Raw genomic sequence first — 16,815 nt, forward strand, 5'->3', positions numbered from 1 at the left:
CTAGCATTTGTTATGCCTTTTGAACCCCACGTACAACAGCCTAGTGCCATCGAAAGTAGTTTTATCTCTCCCTATTAGACTAAAACCCTGGTTTCTTGCTCCCAGAGTGACTGACCCCCGTGTGTTGGGTGTCCCATCGCACAGCCCCGGCCCCGCTCTCTGCACAGGGGATTTGGCCCGGGGGCAGCCGTGCGGCGCTGCTGCCGCGGCCGAGCGCAGCCCTTCGGGCCGCTGTCCGGGTGCCTTTGGAAGGGCACGGACACAATTTCAGCGCCGTGTGTCTTTGTGCCGCAGGTTTGTGCTGCCTGTGCGGGCGGAGCGGGGCCGGCGGGAGCCGCGCTGCCCTCAGAGCCCCTGAGGGCGGCAGCAATGGCGGCGCCGCTCCCTCAGCACCGCCCCGGGGCGGAGCGGGCGCTCTTTGGCGCCAAGACGGGAACGCGGCTCCTCCGGGCCCCGCTCGGCCATGGCCGCCCCTGCCGAGCCCGGGCACTCGCCCGGCTTCAAGAAGCCGCCGGCACTGCTGCGGCTGAAGCGCAAACGTCCTGGGCGGAGGAGCGACCCCGCCGCCGCCGCCGCCGCGGAAGCCGCCGCCGCCCCGGCCCCGCGGGGCTCTGCGGCCGCCCGCCGCCGCAACCCCTTCTCCAGCCTGGACAACGCTCCGCGGCGGGCGGCGGCCGCCCCTCAGCCTCCGGCAGCGGCCCCGGCGGGCGGGGATCCATCGGCAGCGCCCTTCTGGCAGGTGGGACCGAGCCTCGGCAGCGGGGTCCTCCGCTCTCAGCCCTCAGCCATTGCCCTGAGCTCTCAGCCCTCAGCCATCGCAGTCAGCCCTCAGCCATCGCCGTCAGCCCTCAGCCATCGCATTCAGCCCTCAGCCATCGCATTCAGCCCTCAACCATCGCATTCAGCCCTCAGCCATCGCATTCAGCCCTCAGCCATCGCCCTACGCCCTCAGCCATCGCATTCAGCCCTCAGCCATCGCATTCAGCCCTCAGCCATCGCATTCAGCCCTCAGCCATCGCATTCAGCCCTCAACCATCGCATTCAGCCCTCAGCCATCACATTCAGCCCTCAGCCATCGCCCTACGCCCTCAGCCATCACCCTCAGCTCTCAGCCCTCGCCCTCAGCCCCTTTCCGATGCAGCCCCGGGCTCGCCCCCGCCGCCTCCAAGGCCCTGCTGGGCTCGGGCTGTTGCTCAGCGCTGGGTGCGGATCTTGTGCTCGCCCCGAGCGGGGTTTGAGGATCACTCGGGAAATGTCATTTGCAAGGGCAGTTTTTAAAATGATCAGCCCGGTGCTTCCTTTGTGCTGTGCCTTATGCTGTTCTTTCATTCAGTTTTTAGAGCCGGCCTGTGAAGAGAAGCCCCCCGGGAGAGCGGAGCCTGCTGAAAGTTCCGACATCCTCGCCCTGAGCCAGGTATGGAACGGCACACGCTGCTGGAAATATTCCAGCTCTTCTCAGGGCACACGGAAATCTGAAACTCTTTCACTTGGTATTTGGTGGCCCATCTCTGTGTAAAAGAATGTACTAAAATGTCAGTATTCAAGGAAATTTCTTACATTGATTTCTGTTCTGGTGACAGTCTTTAAAACCCAGCCTTCTGCCTGACCTCACTGCTGTTGTAGTTCCATGGATGGAGGTTTTCCTAACTATAATTTTACTGTTTCTTAGTTTATATGTAGTTGAGATGAGGATGCTCTTCACCAGATAGCTCCTGCATTCTGGTTTTCAGCTATGGAAATGGAGCATTTCATCAGGCACATAAGAAAGCAAGAATTCCTGAAAACCCGCCCTGGAAATTGAAACAGTTTCAATAGACATTCTCTAATGTTGTCCTAGGTACAGAAACTAAAGTTCAAACTAAATTAGAAGGATAGAAAAAAGAGAGCAAACTGTCTTGGAGGTGCCCAGGACTTTTTTTGGCATGTGACCTTACAGTCAACAGGAGAGGATGAAGTGAAATAACCATTTTGGCATGGAAATTTTTGTCTTCGTAAACATCAGGCTCAGGGCTTTTTAGTTTTAATAATTTATAATTATATAATAATAATTATTATATAATTTATTTAAATTATAACTATATAAATATATATGTTTATTATTATATAATAATCATTTTATTTGTTCCTAGTTTATACTGTTGGAAGGACTCATGTGTGCAAGCCCCCTGATGTGGTTTTATAGGCAATGGGATGGAGTATTTTTGTTAGAATCTGGTACTGAGTAAATTAATCAAAATAATAATAGAAAAAATATGTATAATATATATAAAATAAAATTATAAAACATAATATAATATAATATAATATAATATAATATAATATAATATAATATATATAATACAATATAATATATATAATACAATATAATATATATAATACAATAATATAGATAATGTATAATATATATATATATAATATATATATGTATAATATGTATAATATATATATGTATTATATATATATAATAATATATAATATATGTTATAATATATTATACAATAATATATAATAATATAATATATAATAAAATAATAATATAATATAATATGTAATATAATAGAAATAAAATTATAAAAATACATAATAAATAATATTATAAATGATATAATTAATATAATAAATAATATAATAATATAAATAAAATTAATAATTAATAATAGAATAATACATAAAATAGTAACTGTGCCTTTGGTTCAGCCTGTGAACAGGTTTGATTTTCTGCGAGTTAACTCTGCAGTTAACTCTGCTGCTTCTGTGTGCTCAGGACCTTCATTCACCTGTGGCTGTACCCAAAGCTCCCTCCTCGCCGAGACAGGAGTTCCCTGCGGACTGGAGCATTAAAACCCGGGTCCTCTTCATGTCCTCCCAACCCTTCACCTGGGCAGAGCACCTGAAAGCGCAGGAGGAGGCGCAGGGCTTTGCTCAGCACTGCAGGGCTGCGGAAGCCACCTTGCCCCGGAGCGTGCAGGTGAGGGCCGGGCGGGAGCGCGGGGCTGCAGCCCTGTGGGTGGCAGCTGTGCCGCGCCCCTCAAACCCTGTGGGACCCGCAGGAGCCGCGGCTGTGCACGGAGCTGCGCTGTGCCTTCCAGCAGAGCCTGGTCTACTGGCTGCACCCCTCGCTGCCCTGGCTGCCGCTGTTCCCCCGCCTCGGCGCCGACAGGAGGATGGCTGGGAAGGCCTGTCCTTGGGCGCAGGACGAGGCCTTGCAGCAGGTGCTCATGAGTGACTGGTAAGCGCAGCCAAAATACTGATGGGCTGGGTAAGAGTGAGACAGGGAGGTTTGAATTAATCACAGAGTCGTGGCATGGTTTGGGTTGGAAGGGAGCTTAAGGATCGTCGCATTTCAACCTTTGCCGTGGCAGGGACACCTCCCACTGTGCCAGGCTGCTCCAACCTGGCCTTGGGCACTGCCAGGGATCCAGGGACAGCCCCAGCTGCTCTGGCAATTCCATCCCAGCCCCTGCCCACCCTGCCAGGGAACAATTCCCAATTCCCAATCTCCCATCCAGCCCTGCCCTCTGGCAGCGGGAGCCATTCCCTGGCTCCTGTCCCTCCACGCCTCGTCCAGATTCCCTCTCCGACAGTGGGGAGAGCTGCCGGGTGTGCCAGCGCTGTTCGTTCCCCCCTGCCAGGTCGCTGAGCTTCACCTCTCTGTACAACCTGCTGCGGGCCCGGCTCTGTCCCTACTTCTACGTGTGCGCGGCGCAGTTCTCGGTGCTGTTCCGCGCCGCGGGGCTGGCGGGCAGCGCCGTGCCCACGGCCGCCGTGGCGCCCACCACGCGCGGCCTGCGCGAGGCCATGCGCAGCGAGGGTAAGGGCGGCGCGGGCCGCGGGCGCGGGGCAGGGCGGGCGCGCAGCCCCTCACTGCTGCCTCTCCTCCGCCCCAGGCATAGAGTTCTCCTTACCTTTGCTCGAGGGAAGCAGAACCAGGAGGCAGAGAAGCTCCGAGGAGAGCTTGGAAACGGACGCCGCTGAGGGCCTCGGAGGGGGCAGCAGCCTGGAGGATGCGGGGTAAGTAACAAGAGGGAGCGGCAGCGTGGAGGATGAGGGGTGAGTAACAATGTTGTGTATCATTGTCGCTGCTTCTAATAAAGGGCTGGGACCATTGATGGGCTAAGAACCGTTTGTTGCTCAGACAAGCACCATCTCAGAGGCTGTGAGATTTTAGAGGGGCGAGCATTCGGCCGTAGCTCAAAGTAGTCACAAGTTTCTTCGTTACAAGGCAATACAGAACTTTCTAACCCAATAGACAGTTGCCACAGGGTTTGTTTTGCTTTTCTAACCTATCGCCTTTACTTACTTCTGCTGCACTGTGGATACTTTTATCCAATGGGTTTCTAACTCACATACACACAGATGCTTCTATTGTAACTTCTAAACTCTTAGTTACTCTATACAACCACACCCAATTATAAATAACCAACTATAATATATAATTATAATGTAATTATAAATCCTTCACCATCTTATCAATACAGTTTCTCACTTAAGGCATACTCTTACTTACAACTATAGAAAATAAGTTTATGATTTTTCACTTAATGTCTGTTCTTTGTTGTTAATGTCTGTTATTCTACTTAATAATGTACTTTATTTTTACATCAATCCAAGCTCCTTCCAAGGCTGCAGATCAAACCCTTCTGAATCTGTGGAAGTTTCTGTCTTTCCATTACCCACAGTTGTGCAGTGCTGGAATTCAAGGCTCCTGCACGGTCCATTTGGAAAACCTTCCTCAGAGGCACTGCCCTCCTAACGCTCACCCTGTGTCTCCAGGGAACCAGCTCCCAGCGATGATGATGATGATGGAAGCTTCTCTTGGCTTGAGGAGATGGGAGTCCAAGACAAGGTGAAGAAACCAGACACTATTTCTATCCAACTGTATCCTTCCTGTGATCTTCCAGATGTGTGACACCAGAAAACCCTGCAGCTGTTACAGTGCTGTGCTTCACGTTTAAGTTCTGTAGAAGTTTTTGAGAACTGTTTTCCAAATAGGAATCCTCACGTTCCTGCATGCTATGAGATACTGCATTTTCTTTTTAGTTACTTTGCCGATATTTCTAGGATTTGAAGCCAGGATTAAGATGCTGCCTAATATCCGAAGAGCAGATCTGGATGGGTGCAAAGCTGGGTGGGGGTGGGTTTTGGGGGTTTTGGTCAGATGGGGTGTGGGGGTGCTCACCGCTCCAGCTTTTTGGCACATGGATGCTTCCCGCTGCGCCGTGGCTTTCCCTTGACTCGGCTCCCCAGGCGCAAGGAGAAGCACGAGGTGCAGGTGGATCACAGACCCGAGTCGCTGGTGCTGGTGAGAGGCAGCAACACCTTCACGCTGCTCAACTTCCTGATCAGCTGCCGCAGCCTGGTGGCCGTGGCGGGGCCGCAGGCGGGGCTGCCCCCGACGCTGCTGGCCCCGGTGGCCTTCCGGGGCGGGACCATGCAGACGCTCAAGGTGAGGGACGCGGCTGGCTCCGGGAAGGGGGAGGAAGCCGTTCCTTAGCCAGGGGATCAGACCCGGACTTGGTGACGTTTCCCTCAGGCAGCACGGCGGGATTTTTGTGGCTAAAGCCTGTGTCAGCATTTTGTCTGCAGGGACAGCCTGTTCCTAAATCCCCACAACGCATCCCTGCACTGAACTGGAATCCCAGCGTTCCCTTTCCTCACCTCCCGAGAGACAAGAGGCTGTGCAGAGCTGCCCACAGGGAAAATGGCTGTTAAGATTCTCCCCAGATCCTATGGGGTCTGACTATCCCAGCCCCTTGCTCGAGGAGCCCCTGAGCCACAGCTCCCCTTCTGTTCCTGCAAGGAATGGGTTGGACTGGGAGGGACCTTCAGGATCATCCCAGTCCCAACCCCTGCCGTGGCCAGGGACACCTTCCACTATCCCAGGTTGTTCCAAGGCTCGTCCAACCTGGCCTTGGACACTTCCAGGGATCCAGGGGCAGCCACAGCTGTGCCAGGGCTTCCTCACCCTACAGCCAAGAATTCTTTCCCTATATCTAACCCAAATTTCTTTCCCAGTAAGAACAGGATGAGCTACTTGTTCCACCGGAGAAGTTCATCCCGTTCTTGTGCACTTCCCTTCCCAATCCCTACAGCATCCCTGCCGTGCAGGGGGTACATTTTAGGAGTTGTTACAGGGACAGTAAAACCTCAAGCATTGCACAGGGAGTGGACAATATCGAGAAGTGTTTCTGCTTCCAGTGGGCCTGTGGCCGTGCAGTGTCGGAGCTGGTGAGAGCTCGTCCTGCCTGCGGTGTGTGCTGCACTAACCGCGGTGCTCTGCCCTCAGGCTCGGACTGTCAGCGGCCGCGCCCGGGTGCAGGGGGGCTTTGAGGACGTGTTCAGCCTGGAGGTGCTGGGGCCCGTCCTGCCGCACGCCCTGCACGCCCTGACGCTGGTGCTGGGCCCGGCGCAGCGCGGCGACTTCCGCGCCCTGCTCAGCCCCCACGAGCCCAGCGCCGCCTTCAACGCCTGCCCGGCCCCGGCCCAGGTGAGGACTCGCCCTCGGCGCCGCCCGGGGGCGGGGAGCGCAGATCGGGAGCTTCCCTTCGCAGGGCTCGGCACGGGAATAGCCGGGATCGCCCCTGGGGCTCGTCCTGCCTCAGCAGTGGGGAAATGGGGAGAGCCCCAGCGGGATCGCGGCGCCTGCTGGAGCTGCAGGCACTTCCCACAGCAACGCTCACCCCGTGTCTGTGTGTCTGTGTGTCTGTGTGTCTGTGTGTGTGTGTGTGTGCCCTCCGCAGGAGGACGTGCAGCAGGACCTGCCTGCCTGCGGGCTGCATCCCAAGACTTTGGATCAGCTGCGTCAGTGTCCGACTCTGGGCAAATCCTCCATCCGCCTGCTGGAGATGAAGGATTACGCCTACACCTGGAAGGCCTAGGAACGCTGCTGGCCCATGGAGCAGGACCCTCCCTCCCAGGGCTGCAGGGGCTGAGCTCAGGGCCACACAATTGCTGCACAGGAACACTTCCAAGGGCTTTGGAGGAAAGGAGGGGAAAGGCCTTGGACATCTTTTTTTATTGTAGAAAGATTTTTTTAAATAAAACGTGGTTTTATTGGTCTGGTTTGCCCCTGGCAGGTTGGTCCTCCCCATGCACACACACCTTCTGTTCCAAGCAAGGAATTTCTGCTCCTGCTTGGGGCAGGAACTCATAACCAGGTTGGAACTAGAACCCCCCAGGGCAGGGGACAGGAACCAGATGAGCTTTTAAGGTCCCTTCCAGCCCAAACCTCCTGGGATCCTATGGACGGGTGGAATGCTTGGCAAAACCCCTTCCCAGACTGCTCACAGCCCCCTGCCATCCTCAGTAGCTGCACCTTGGTGTGTGGCACCTCTTGGGTTGGGGTCATTTTCAAAGTCCACAGGGAGGAATGGAGATCAGAGGCCCCCAGAGCTCCCACACCCACCCCAGGCTTACAAACCACAGCCTGGGGGGGAACAAGGGGAGGAATTAAAGCGGCTGCAGCCCGAGCAGGAGGAAAGGCTGCTCAGGCCTCGGCACCTCCAGGGAGCTTTGCAGTGCCCATCCCTGCAGGTGTCCCCTGGAGGTGGCACTCAGAGCTCTGGGCTGGGGACAAGGTGGGCATGGGGCACAGCTGGCACTGCCTGGGCTGGGAGGGCTTTTCCAGCCCCGGGGATTCCATGGATCATAGACAGAGGAGCAGGGTCTGACCAGGGGCTCTGAGAGTTTCCCTGCAGGTAGAGGGGTCCCAGGCCTTCTGGGGAGTGTGTTGCTTTTCCACAGCTCTTGGCTGAGCACATTCCTGCAGCAGGGAACGCCAAAGCTGAGTGGGAAGTAGAACCAACTCGTGTTTGTGCTCTCCAGCCATATTTCTATAATCTGGGGTTTCTTACTGGAAGTGAAGCCGTGGGCAGCAAAGCTCAGCTTTCCCTGCTGCTGCCCCTCGGGGTCCGGGATCACCGAGCAAAGCCCTGCAAACCCGGCACGGGCACGGGGCAGCCCCTGAGCCTGGGCCAGCAAAAGCTTCCTCTGCCTCCAGCCCCGTTCTGTCCGCAGCAGGGCAGAGTCCTGCCCGGGGCATCCAGCAGGGATGAGCTGGGCTGGGACTCTTGGTGATTAACCATTGCTTTACAGAACTGCTGTGACCTGTCGGCTCCAGGAGCAAATCCCAGCCGCTCCCAGCTCCGGGCTGCAGGGCTGTTCCTGCCCCAGGGAACACACAGAACCCTGCCCAGCTTTAAGCCATGAAATCCAGACCTTTCCTAATAGTTATTTTTCAAATGGAGTCTTTAGCAGGACTGGATTTCTCTGCTGCTGGAAGAGAACTCAGGTCTTTACCTCATGCATGGGAAACAGGGATTACAAAAAAAGGAACAGAACAAGAAGAGGGGCTTGTACATTCCCAAATTTGATCGTGTCCAGCTGTGAATTCTGAGCTGCCGTGGAGAGCATGGATTGGAGAACCCTCAGCAGCTGCGAGGTTTGAGCTCTGCCAAGCCGCTGTGTGGTGGGAGCTGCTGCCAGCCCCGGGGTGGAGCCAGGCACCCCCCAGCACCCCCAGATCTCCTGGGGTTTTCACACCTCCCAGGCAGCTCGCAGGACAAGCTCCACACATGCAGTCAGAGACCGAAGGCGAGATGCCAAAGGGAAAAAAGTTTAATTCAAGACAACAACGTCCATGAAATGAAGATCAACTGAAGCATTTCCAGAGCGCTCGGACAGACTTGGAGGGGCTTTTCTGTCTCCAAACCAACCCCAATTCCCTGCTGCACAGGAAACACCAACCCTTGTCCCTGCAGAGCACGGAGACTCCGCGTTCTGTGACACTGACGGGATCCACACGGCTGCAGGTAGCAGGAATTCCTCAGCTCCACGGACCCGTGGCCAAAGGGTCGCTCACGTGAGGCCTGAGCAGCCTGGCTGGGTTTGTTCTGTCCCCAAACAGCTCAGGTTCACACCTCACAAAGACTTGTCTGGGACAAGCACCTGAACGACCCCAGTGCAGAAATCCTGGCAGCCTGCTCCTAACTTGGATCCCTCAGGGAGGGTGCACTGCCCCTTCCAACCCCACGTGCACACAGATCAAAGATTAATGCTTCTTAAATAAAAAATAAAATAAAAAGCAGGAAAAGCTTTCTACATCCTCTCCCACTGTCCAACTGCCCAAACTCTGGATCAGGCCCCTTGAGAGCAGAGGATCCTTATGGGAACATTTCATCCCAGGGAGTTATTTCGTCGAAGTTCAAAGCAAACAAAAACAACCAGGCCTGCTCCTGCCATCCCAATGGCTGTTGAGAATCCTCACAAAGCCACTTCTGTGTCGTGTGTGTTTCTTGCCGAAGGCATTCTGGGGTATTTCAATTCCTGTTTCCTGGCTTGGCATCCATTGGAATTACTGTTTACTGACCAGGGGTGAAGATTATGAACTTGTGCTGCTTTATTGACCAAGTTGGGTACAACAATTGAAGCGTCATTCTACCCCCTCCCTCCCCCCAAATCCAGTTGTAGATTTGTTAAGAGTTTAAAATTCACATGAACCACAAATCCGTACAATCAGCATCAGGCAGTGGATTCACTGGTTGGGAAGAGCAGCCCCGGGTCCCCCTCCTGGGGCCACCAGGAGGCCGGGCCGGGTCGTGTCCGAATCTCCGCGTCCCTCCGGCAGCGCCCGCGGCTCCGGCGGTCCTGGGGCACAGGTGGCACCGAGGGGCAGAGCCCGGGCACGGCCCCCGGGTGTCCCCGGCACCCCCCCCGAGCCCAGGGAACTCTGCAGCCACTACAAAACTGTATCAAAGGGCCAACGTTCTGATAGGAAAGGAACTGCAGGAGCTTCAGCCAAGGGTCTGGATTTCTGATGCCTCCAGAGTCTGTAGTCTGATTTAGTCGTTTAAGAAATAATTACATCACTAATGTAAACAATATAAACATACCAAAAACTAAGTATGATTTAAATACATTTGGATGGTACAAAAGAAAAACCTGTGGGTGTCTGTACAGTTTTTACAAGGTGGGAATCGCCGATGTATTTACAACATGAGAGGGGCAAATACCATTTCTTGTGCAGAGTACAATGCTCAGAACCAGTGTCCCAGTAAAGCCAAGCTTAGCGGTGTGAGGCACTCCTGAACATGGTGGTATTGACCATGCTTTCCTTTGGTACGAGTCCCATGGCCTGCAGCGCCGCCGTGGCCGCCGTGGCTTTCGCGTGCTTCTTGTTAAGGCTGGCAAAGGTGGGCCTGTACTCGTTGCCATTGACTCTCACCTGGCACGGGGGAACCAGGGGTTAGCGAGGGGGCCGTGGCTGCCCCAGGCACAGTCTGGGCAGTTCTTTAGGGACACACGGAACCCCTGGCTGCCTCTCAGCACGGACGTTTTGTGGCATCCCACCGGGCTTCGGGTTGGGAGGGACCTTAAATCTCATCCCACTCCACCCCGGCCATGGGCAGGGATACCTTCCACTGCCCAAGGCTGCTCCAAGCCCCAGTGTCCAACCTGGCCTTGGGCACTGCCAGGGACCCAGGGGCAGCCCTGTGCCAGAGCCTGCCCAACCTGCCAGGGAACAATTCCTCATTCCCAAGATCCCAGCCAGCCCTGCCCTCTGGCAGTGGGAAGCCACTCCCTGTGTTCTGCCCCTCCAGGTCTTGTCCCCAGTCCCTCTGCAGCTCTCCTGGAGCCCCTTTAGGCCCTGCAAGGAGCTCTGAGGTCTCCCTGGAGCCTTCTGTCCTCCAGGTGAGCACCCCCAGCTCTCCCAGCCTGGCTCCAGAGGGGCTCCAGCCCTGGGATCCCAGAATAAAGTGCTCCAGGGACTCGGTTTGGCCTTTCCAGGAACAGGACTTGCACATTCCAGCACCGAGACGGCTCCACCATCCTCAGCCAGCCCCGTGAGGTGTTTCTATCAAACAGAAACATGGATTTCACCCCTGGCAGAGGGAAAGCAAGCACAGGGGCAGGCAGCCCAGACCCACCTTGAAGATGAAATGTTTGCGGTGATCAGGCCCACTGTCGTCCACCAGCACGAACTCGGGGGGCGTCCACCTCCTCTTGTTGCAGATCTCCATCAGCGCAGACACCGGGTGCTTCCCTGCACACACACATTGCAGGGTCAGGGCCCACCCAGCCTCTGGGAACTGCATTATTCCAGACAAGAATCTCACCTGAAAGATCCTTCATCACCACGTAATGGCCGGACCTCTTCTGGGCCTTCTCTCCCACAGCAACAAGCCCTGCAAACAACAGAGGCACGCTGACATTCCCCATTCCCACTGCTTCCTGAGTCACCAGCACAGCACAGCCAGGGATCACAGCGACACCTGGACACTCCACCCAGCTCTCAACCCTCCACCTCCTTCCGTCCAATCCACTCAGCACATTCTCCCCCCAAAGGCCCAGGAAGAATCTGGAGCCAGGAGAAGAAAACTCTGAGTAGTCTTAAACAAGCCAGGGAACACCTGGTTTTCCATGGGAACCTGGTTTTCCGTGCCCTCTTTGGAGAAACAATCAAACAAGGGAGACAGTGCAGAACATTCTTGTTTAGTGCAGCCCAGAGTCATCCCCTGCCTTCAGTTTGCCTCAGACACAGGAGCACAGGAACCATTCCCATTACCCAGAGATGTCCCTGTGTCCCCTCCTGCAGGAATGACACAGGGATCCCGTGTGCTCTCTGAATTTACCAGGGTTCCAGCAGCCCAAGCTGAGAGCTCCATCCCACCTGGGAACAAAGCAGCAGAGCATGGAACAGCACCAAAGGGATGCAGGGAGCACAGGCAAACACCAAAGCTCAACACTGTTCTTCTGAAAACCTTACAAGACCAAGAAATGAACCGAAGAACTGCCAGAAATGTCTGAAATTCCAGTGACAATCCATCAGAGAAACTCAGGCTTCTCCCCACGGATTTTGCCACTCTCAGATTTCAGCCTTTCAATATTCCTTTGTTTCTTACCTCAAGTTTTTCTGCTGTGGCTTTGGTGAATAAAGACAGGGAGATACTGCAATTGCTTCCAGTGTCTTCCTGTTCCTTTAGCTTTTTTGGGTGGCATTTGGGTTTCTTTTGTTTTACAGGAAAATCCTTCCCTCCTTACCAGATATTCATCCCAATATTCCTGCAGCCCCTAGGCAGGGCCTGTCCAAGGGCCATGAAGCCATCAGAGACAATCCCTGAAGGGAAGGCTGAGGCTTTCCCCCCTTCACAGAATCTTAAACCCAAACCTAACAAGGGATTCTCATCCTCCTCATTAAACTCTCTCCCTGTTGCTGAGTCACTGACACTCCACTCCCCCTCCAGTCTCTGGGACCTCAACTGGGAATTTCAAACAAGCTGCAGCCTCCTGAGTCACTTCCTGTGACCAGGAACTGTATTTTATTGGGGACTGGTTTATATTTATAAATATACATATATATTTATTAAAATTGATATTGTAATAATTATTAAAATATCAATTTTAATATTTAGAAAATAAAATACCGCTTTAAAAATGTCTAATAAATTCCCAAGAACATGGATGTCTGAAAAACTACTTGTCCTCAATATATAATCTCTAAATATATAATCCCTTGTCCTAAATATAAATGAAAGATGTAATATATAATCATGTTTCCTCTTGTCTGTGAGCAGGACACCTCCTGCCCCTCATCTCCCTGTGCCACAGACCTGGGTGGCCCAAGAGCTGAGGGAATTCTGCATCCAGGCACAACTTCTGTGGGAATATCAGGTAAGGCTGCACATGAGCATCAATATTTGCCAGCCAGGAAATCCAAAGCACAGCCCAGCTGTCTGAAGGCTGTCCCTGGTTTCAGATGACTCTCACAGGCCAGGAAGAGCCCTTGGCAATTTCTTTCTTCACACAGAAAGGTTGTAAAGAAAAACACAGGAGGAGTTTGGCCGTTCCAAGCTCAGTTCTGAGCAGTGCCAAAAGCCAACACGAGTCCTGACATCCCAGGTTTGGGTGGGAAGGGACCCTAAAGGCCACCCAGTGCCATCCCCACCACGGCAGGGACACCTCCCACTGTGCCAGGAAGCTCCAAGCTCCATCCAATGGCCTTGAAATGAAAATTCTGGGTATTTCCACCCTTTGCTTTGAGATGGGATTGAAGGCTCCTGGTGCAGAAGAAATCTTGAGAACAGCAGGAATCTCTGCCACATTCAGCATGGAGCTGTTTTGTTCTATGCACAGCAGAACAATTAAATTAGAAACCCTGAGTGCTGAATTTTGGATTTAAAGCAGTCAGAACTTGGAGAGGTGTTTCAGATGGAGGATCTCCATCAGCACTCAGCACACAAGCCACAGTGGCCAAGCTGAAGGAGCAGCACCACTGCCTGGACTCGCTGCACCAGGTGAGCTCTCCCCTGTGGCATGGACAGGAAACCATGGAAAGCAGGGGAGGTTTCCATGTCAAGTGGAGGCAAAAACCTCTGGAAGCAGCCCTGAGGATGAGCAGAGATGCTTCAGCAGGATCAGGCTGGAGATGAACAGCAGGGAAATGAGGGACAGGAAAAAGGACTTCCCAAAGCCCTGAGTGGGAGTCACTCACAAAGCTCAGCTTTGGGGCTCCCAGCTCTGTCCTCACCCCACTGTAAAAACTGACCCCACTATTGCATCTTCTATCCCTGCTCCTGCTCCAGCCACTTGCTCCAGAAGAACCACTGCAGCTTTTCCACAAGGACAAAGCTTTGGACTGAGCCCAGGCCTTGGCAAACCTGAGGCAAGAATCTGTTCAGGTGCCAGTGAAGCCACCAGGAAACACCTCCTGCTTCCGAGGGCCTCTGCCACCTCCAGGCAGCCTGAGAGCTGAGAAGCCACCAGACCTTTCTGAGGCAGGACTCACCTTTTCGATCCGTCTTAAAGTCCACCATGATGGGCTCAACGCTGCCTTCCTTGTTCTTCCCAAGCCCTTCTCCTTCTCTCCAGCCCATTTTCCTCATCAGCTGAGCTCCCATTCCTCCAGTTACAGGGGCTGCTCTTAAGAACTGATCCTATCCAGAAAAAGAGAAGTAAAACAAGGCCTAAAGTTAGCGCTGTGATTTTAAGTATGAAGTGGGAACTTCCAAAAAATGTTTCTAACAACTTTTCACAGACTCAATTAAAAAAAAAAAAAAAAAAAAAAAAAAAAAAAAAAAAAAAAAAATCCACCTGAGCTCTGTGGATTTTTAGCCCAAACCAGTGCGTGGAACCCGGAATTCACGCGGACACACGAGACACAAATCGATGTTTGGCAAAAAAGAACAACTTAGGAAAAGTCTAAGGTGATCCCAAAGTGGCAGTGACCCTTGGCACACAGATGTGTTTAATCAAGCGACAACCATCCGGTTCTAAAGACTCTGCTCTGATCCCAGAGATCTCCTCAGCTCGGGAAGTGGGAACGGATCCCGGCACAGCTGTGCCAGGGGCACCTCCTCGTCCAACAGAACACAAGCACATTTAGTCATGACATTCACAGGCTGTTCAGGCGTATTTAAATCTAAAAAAAAAAAAACCTCTCCCCACCTGATTCATTACACAGCAGTTGCACATTCAAGTTCTACTCTGAAATTCCACATGGAACAAACAGGTTTTGCTTTCCCCTCTCTTTATTTTAATGGAAAAAGGCGCTTGGCCCCCCAGTTTAGCAGCAGCAGTCGTCACATTCTTTCAAATGAGCATTAACAAAAGTTGTTAAACGGTGAAAGCTTATCAACAGAAAGTTTAAACATCTGCTTTGATGTAAAGAACTGTAAAAACTCCTTAAATGTTACGTACCTAGGCCTCGCTGGCCGCAGTGTTGTGAATAGTAGGGCTGGCACTGACCGTGGCAAGAAGGCGGCTACAAGGATTTGACCCTGAAACAAGTTTCCATATAGAGGGGTGAAAGTTCACAGGTTATTCTGTGAACTATCATCTCTCGTGCCCCCCCGCTGACCCCAGAAGCAAGTCAAGCATTTCCATCACAGCAGAACCTTGCTTGCCTTCCCGCACACCAGGGGAGCCCGGCTCGGAGCAGAGGCGGCCCCGGAGCCGGGCAGGGCTCGCTCGCTGCCCGGGCACACCCACACAACACTCGGGGCTCTGCTTCCTCTGGAGCTGTGCTTGCAAGGGCAGGAGCTCCCCAGAGTTCACAGAATCACGGGATGGCCTCAGCTGGAAGGGACCCGTCAGCACCAGGGGCTCTGACTGCTGGCCCTGCACCCACAGCCCAGCGGTGCCAGCCTGGGCACCCCTGGGAGCTCCTGGAGCTCAGCACAGGCCTGGGGCTGCCACCAGAGCAGGGCTGGCGGTCCCTGGATTCCCAGGGCTCCCAGGGGCCTGGTTCCATGGGCAGGTAACAAAGCCACAGGCGTTCCTTCGGCAGACCACGCGTTTCCCATGGATTCCCAACACACGTCTGTGTCCAGCCCCCACGCTGGAGGCTGGCAGAAGTGTGACAGGAAAGCCTCGCTGGAGGCTGTGCCAGGAATGCTCCCAATCTCAGGAAATCCCTGTCTGGATCCACATGGATCCACGTGGCTGGAGGAGCAGAGCTGGGGCTGGTGCAGAGCCAGCCCCTCAGACACAGCATCCACAGCCCTTCCCTCAGCTCCCACTCCCTCCTCCCGTCTTTTCCAGGAACATCCCGTAAGAGAAGCACCCTCCAGGCTCTGGAGCTGGGCTGGCTCCTGCTGGGAGGGCAGGATTTGGGCTCCCTGGCTGTTCCAGCACCACGGGGTGTGTTCAGTTCACAAAGGACACAGCGCAAGCTCCTGCTGAGGTCACTGCGGGCTCACTCGGCTTTCCCAAACACCTGGACATGTCCTGGCTCAGGGCTGGAGCAAGGACAGAACAGAACCAAAATCTCCTGTTCCTGGTCAAAGCCCTGAGCTCCTACAGAGGAATTACCAGAGCCTGAACAAACTCCAGAAACTGCAAACAGGAAGTTCTAGGTTCCAAAGGGCTGTTTGTTACAGCACCCCTTCCATGGGTGAATTCAGGATCCTGGAGGGGAACTGCAGCAGGAATTTTGTGCTGACTCTTCTCATGTGACCAACAGAACCAGCACAACAATGACTTACACATTTATTATTATTAATAATAATAATTATTAATAATAATTTAATTCCAGAAGACACAAATACTTGTGCATCCCACTAAAAGGCCAGAGGAAGGAATTCTGGTACCAGTGGAAAAGGAGCCAGGAGAAGCCCACTTGGACTCAGGTCACTGAAGAAGTAAAGGTCTGCAGCAAGGAAAAAGTTCATGCATTTTGATTCTGGGTTGTTTTTTTTTTTTTTTCTTTTAATAATAAGGTGAATGTAAACCTCTGATGCCACCTGTACATTGTATTTTTTGTAGTTTAGTAACAGAAAACTTCCTTCATCCCATGATTTAATGCGTGGGGATAAAACTGGTTCTGGGTTTGGAATTCATTGAAAATCATAGAAGTAACAGAAATGATCACAAAAGCAGGGAAGCAAGAGGCACAATTCTTCTCATTTTAAAAACCATCCAAGGGTGAGTCTCCCAAAAACTCCTGAGCAGCTCTGGACCTCTGCAGATACAAATTAAAGGGGATGGAATACAAGAACCCCCAGGTTTCTGAGCATTTGGTTACTGCTGTCAGAACTAACTCTTTATTTACAAAAGCACTTCTCTTCATTCACTGATCTTAATTTGAGGGAGCCTGCAGGACAATTTGATACCTTTTTCCTTATATTTTGTGCTCTAAATTCCATGAAATCCCACTTCCATTCTGCCAGCACTCAAGAGCCACATTCTTGTGTCAGCACTTTCTTTAAAGAGAAGGTAAAACCTGATTCCTTCAGAGGGTTTAGAGCAGTTTTAATTAACTTTCTTGCTGATTCTTCAGGGTGACTCTTTGGAGCAACAATTTAGGAAGCAAAGACAACA

At 52.6% G+C, this 16,815-nt stretch overlaps 2 protein-coding genes across 5 annotated transcripts in view; one reads left to right on the plus strand and one right to left on the minus strand.

Annotated features, from left to right (window-relative positions):
- Positions 1-11: 11 nt before the first annotated feature.
- DONSON (DNA replication fork stabilization factor DONSON) lies at positions 12-6,935 on the plus strand. The gene is made up of 10 exons (XM_054002290.1): positions 12-739; positions 1,334-1,414; positions 2,765-2,968; positions 3,051-3,229; positions 3,633-3,811; positions 3,888-4,011; positions 4,774-4,878; positions 5,248-5,446; positions 6,287-6,487; positions 6,741-6,935. Exons 1-10 carry the CDS (start codon positions 464-466, stop codon positions 6,876-6,878), a joined length of 1,686 nt encoding a protein of 561 aa, XP_053858265.1. The 5' UTR covers positions 12-463; the 3' UTR covers positions 6,879-6,935.
- Positions 6,936-9,373: 2,438 nt separating this feature from the next.
- SON (SON DNA and RNA binding protein) overlaps positions 9,374-16,815 on the minus strand; it is a 37,400-nt gene continuing 29,958 nt past the window's right edge. For 2 of the 4 annotated variants that reach the window (XM_054002222.1, XM_054002214.1), the window contains exons 9-12: positions 13,784-13,931; positions 11,115-11,183; positions 10,926-11,041; positions 10,131-10,852 (exon numbers count right to left, since the gene is read on the minus strand). In XM_054002222.1, coding sequence (XP_053858197.1) covers positions 10,244-10,852; positions 10,926-11,041; positions 11,115-11,183; positions 13,784-13,931 — 942 coding nt within the window. In that variant the 3' untranslated portion in view covers positions 10,131-10,243. Of the gene's footprint in view, positions 10,853-10,925; positions 11,042-11,114; positions 11,184-13,783; positions 13,932-14,694; positions 14,775-16,815 lie in introns of those variants that run through there. The other 2 variants (XM_054002230.1, XM_054002235.1) reach the window with 2 other exon arrangements.

The sequence above is a fragment of the Vidua macroura genome, chromosome 2 (genome assembly GCF_024509145.1).
Source record: "Vidua macroura isolate BioBank_ID:100142 chromosome 2, ASM2450914v1, whole genome shotgun sequence".
Classification (NCBI taxonomy): domain Eukaryota; kingdom Metazoa; phylum Chordata; class Aves; order Passeriformes; family Viduidae; genus Vidua; species Vidua macroura.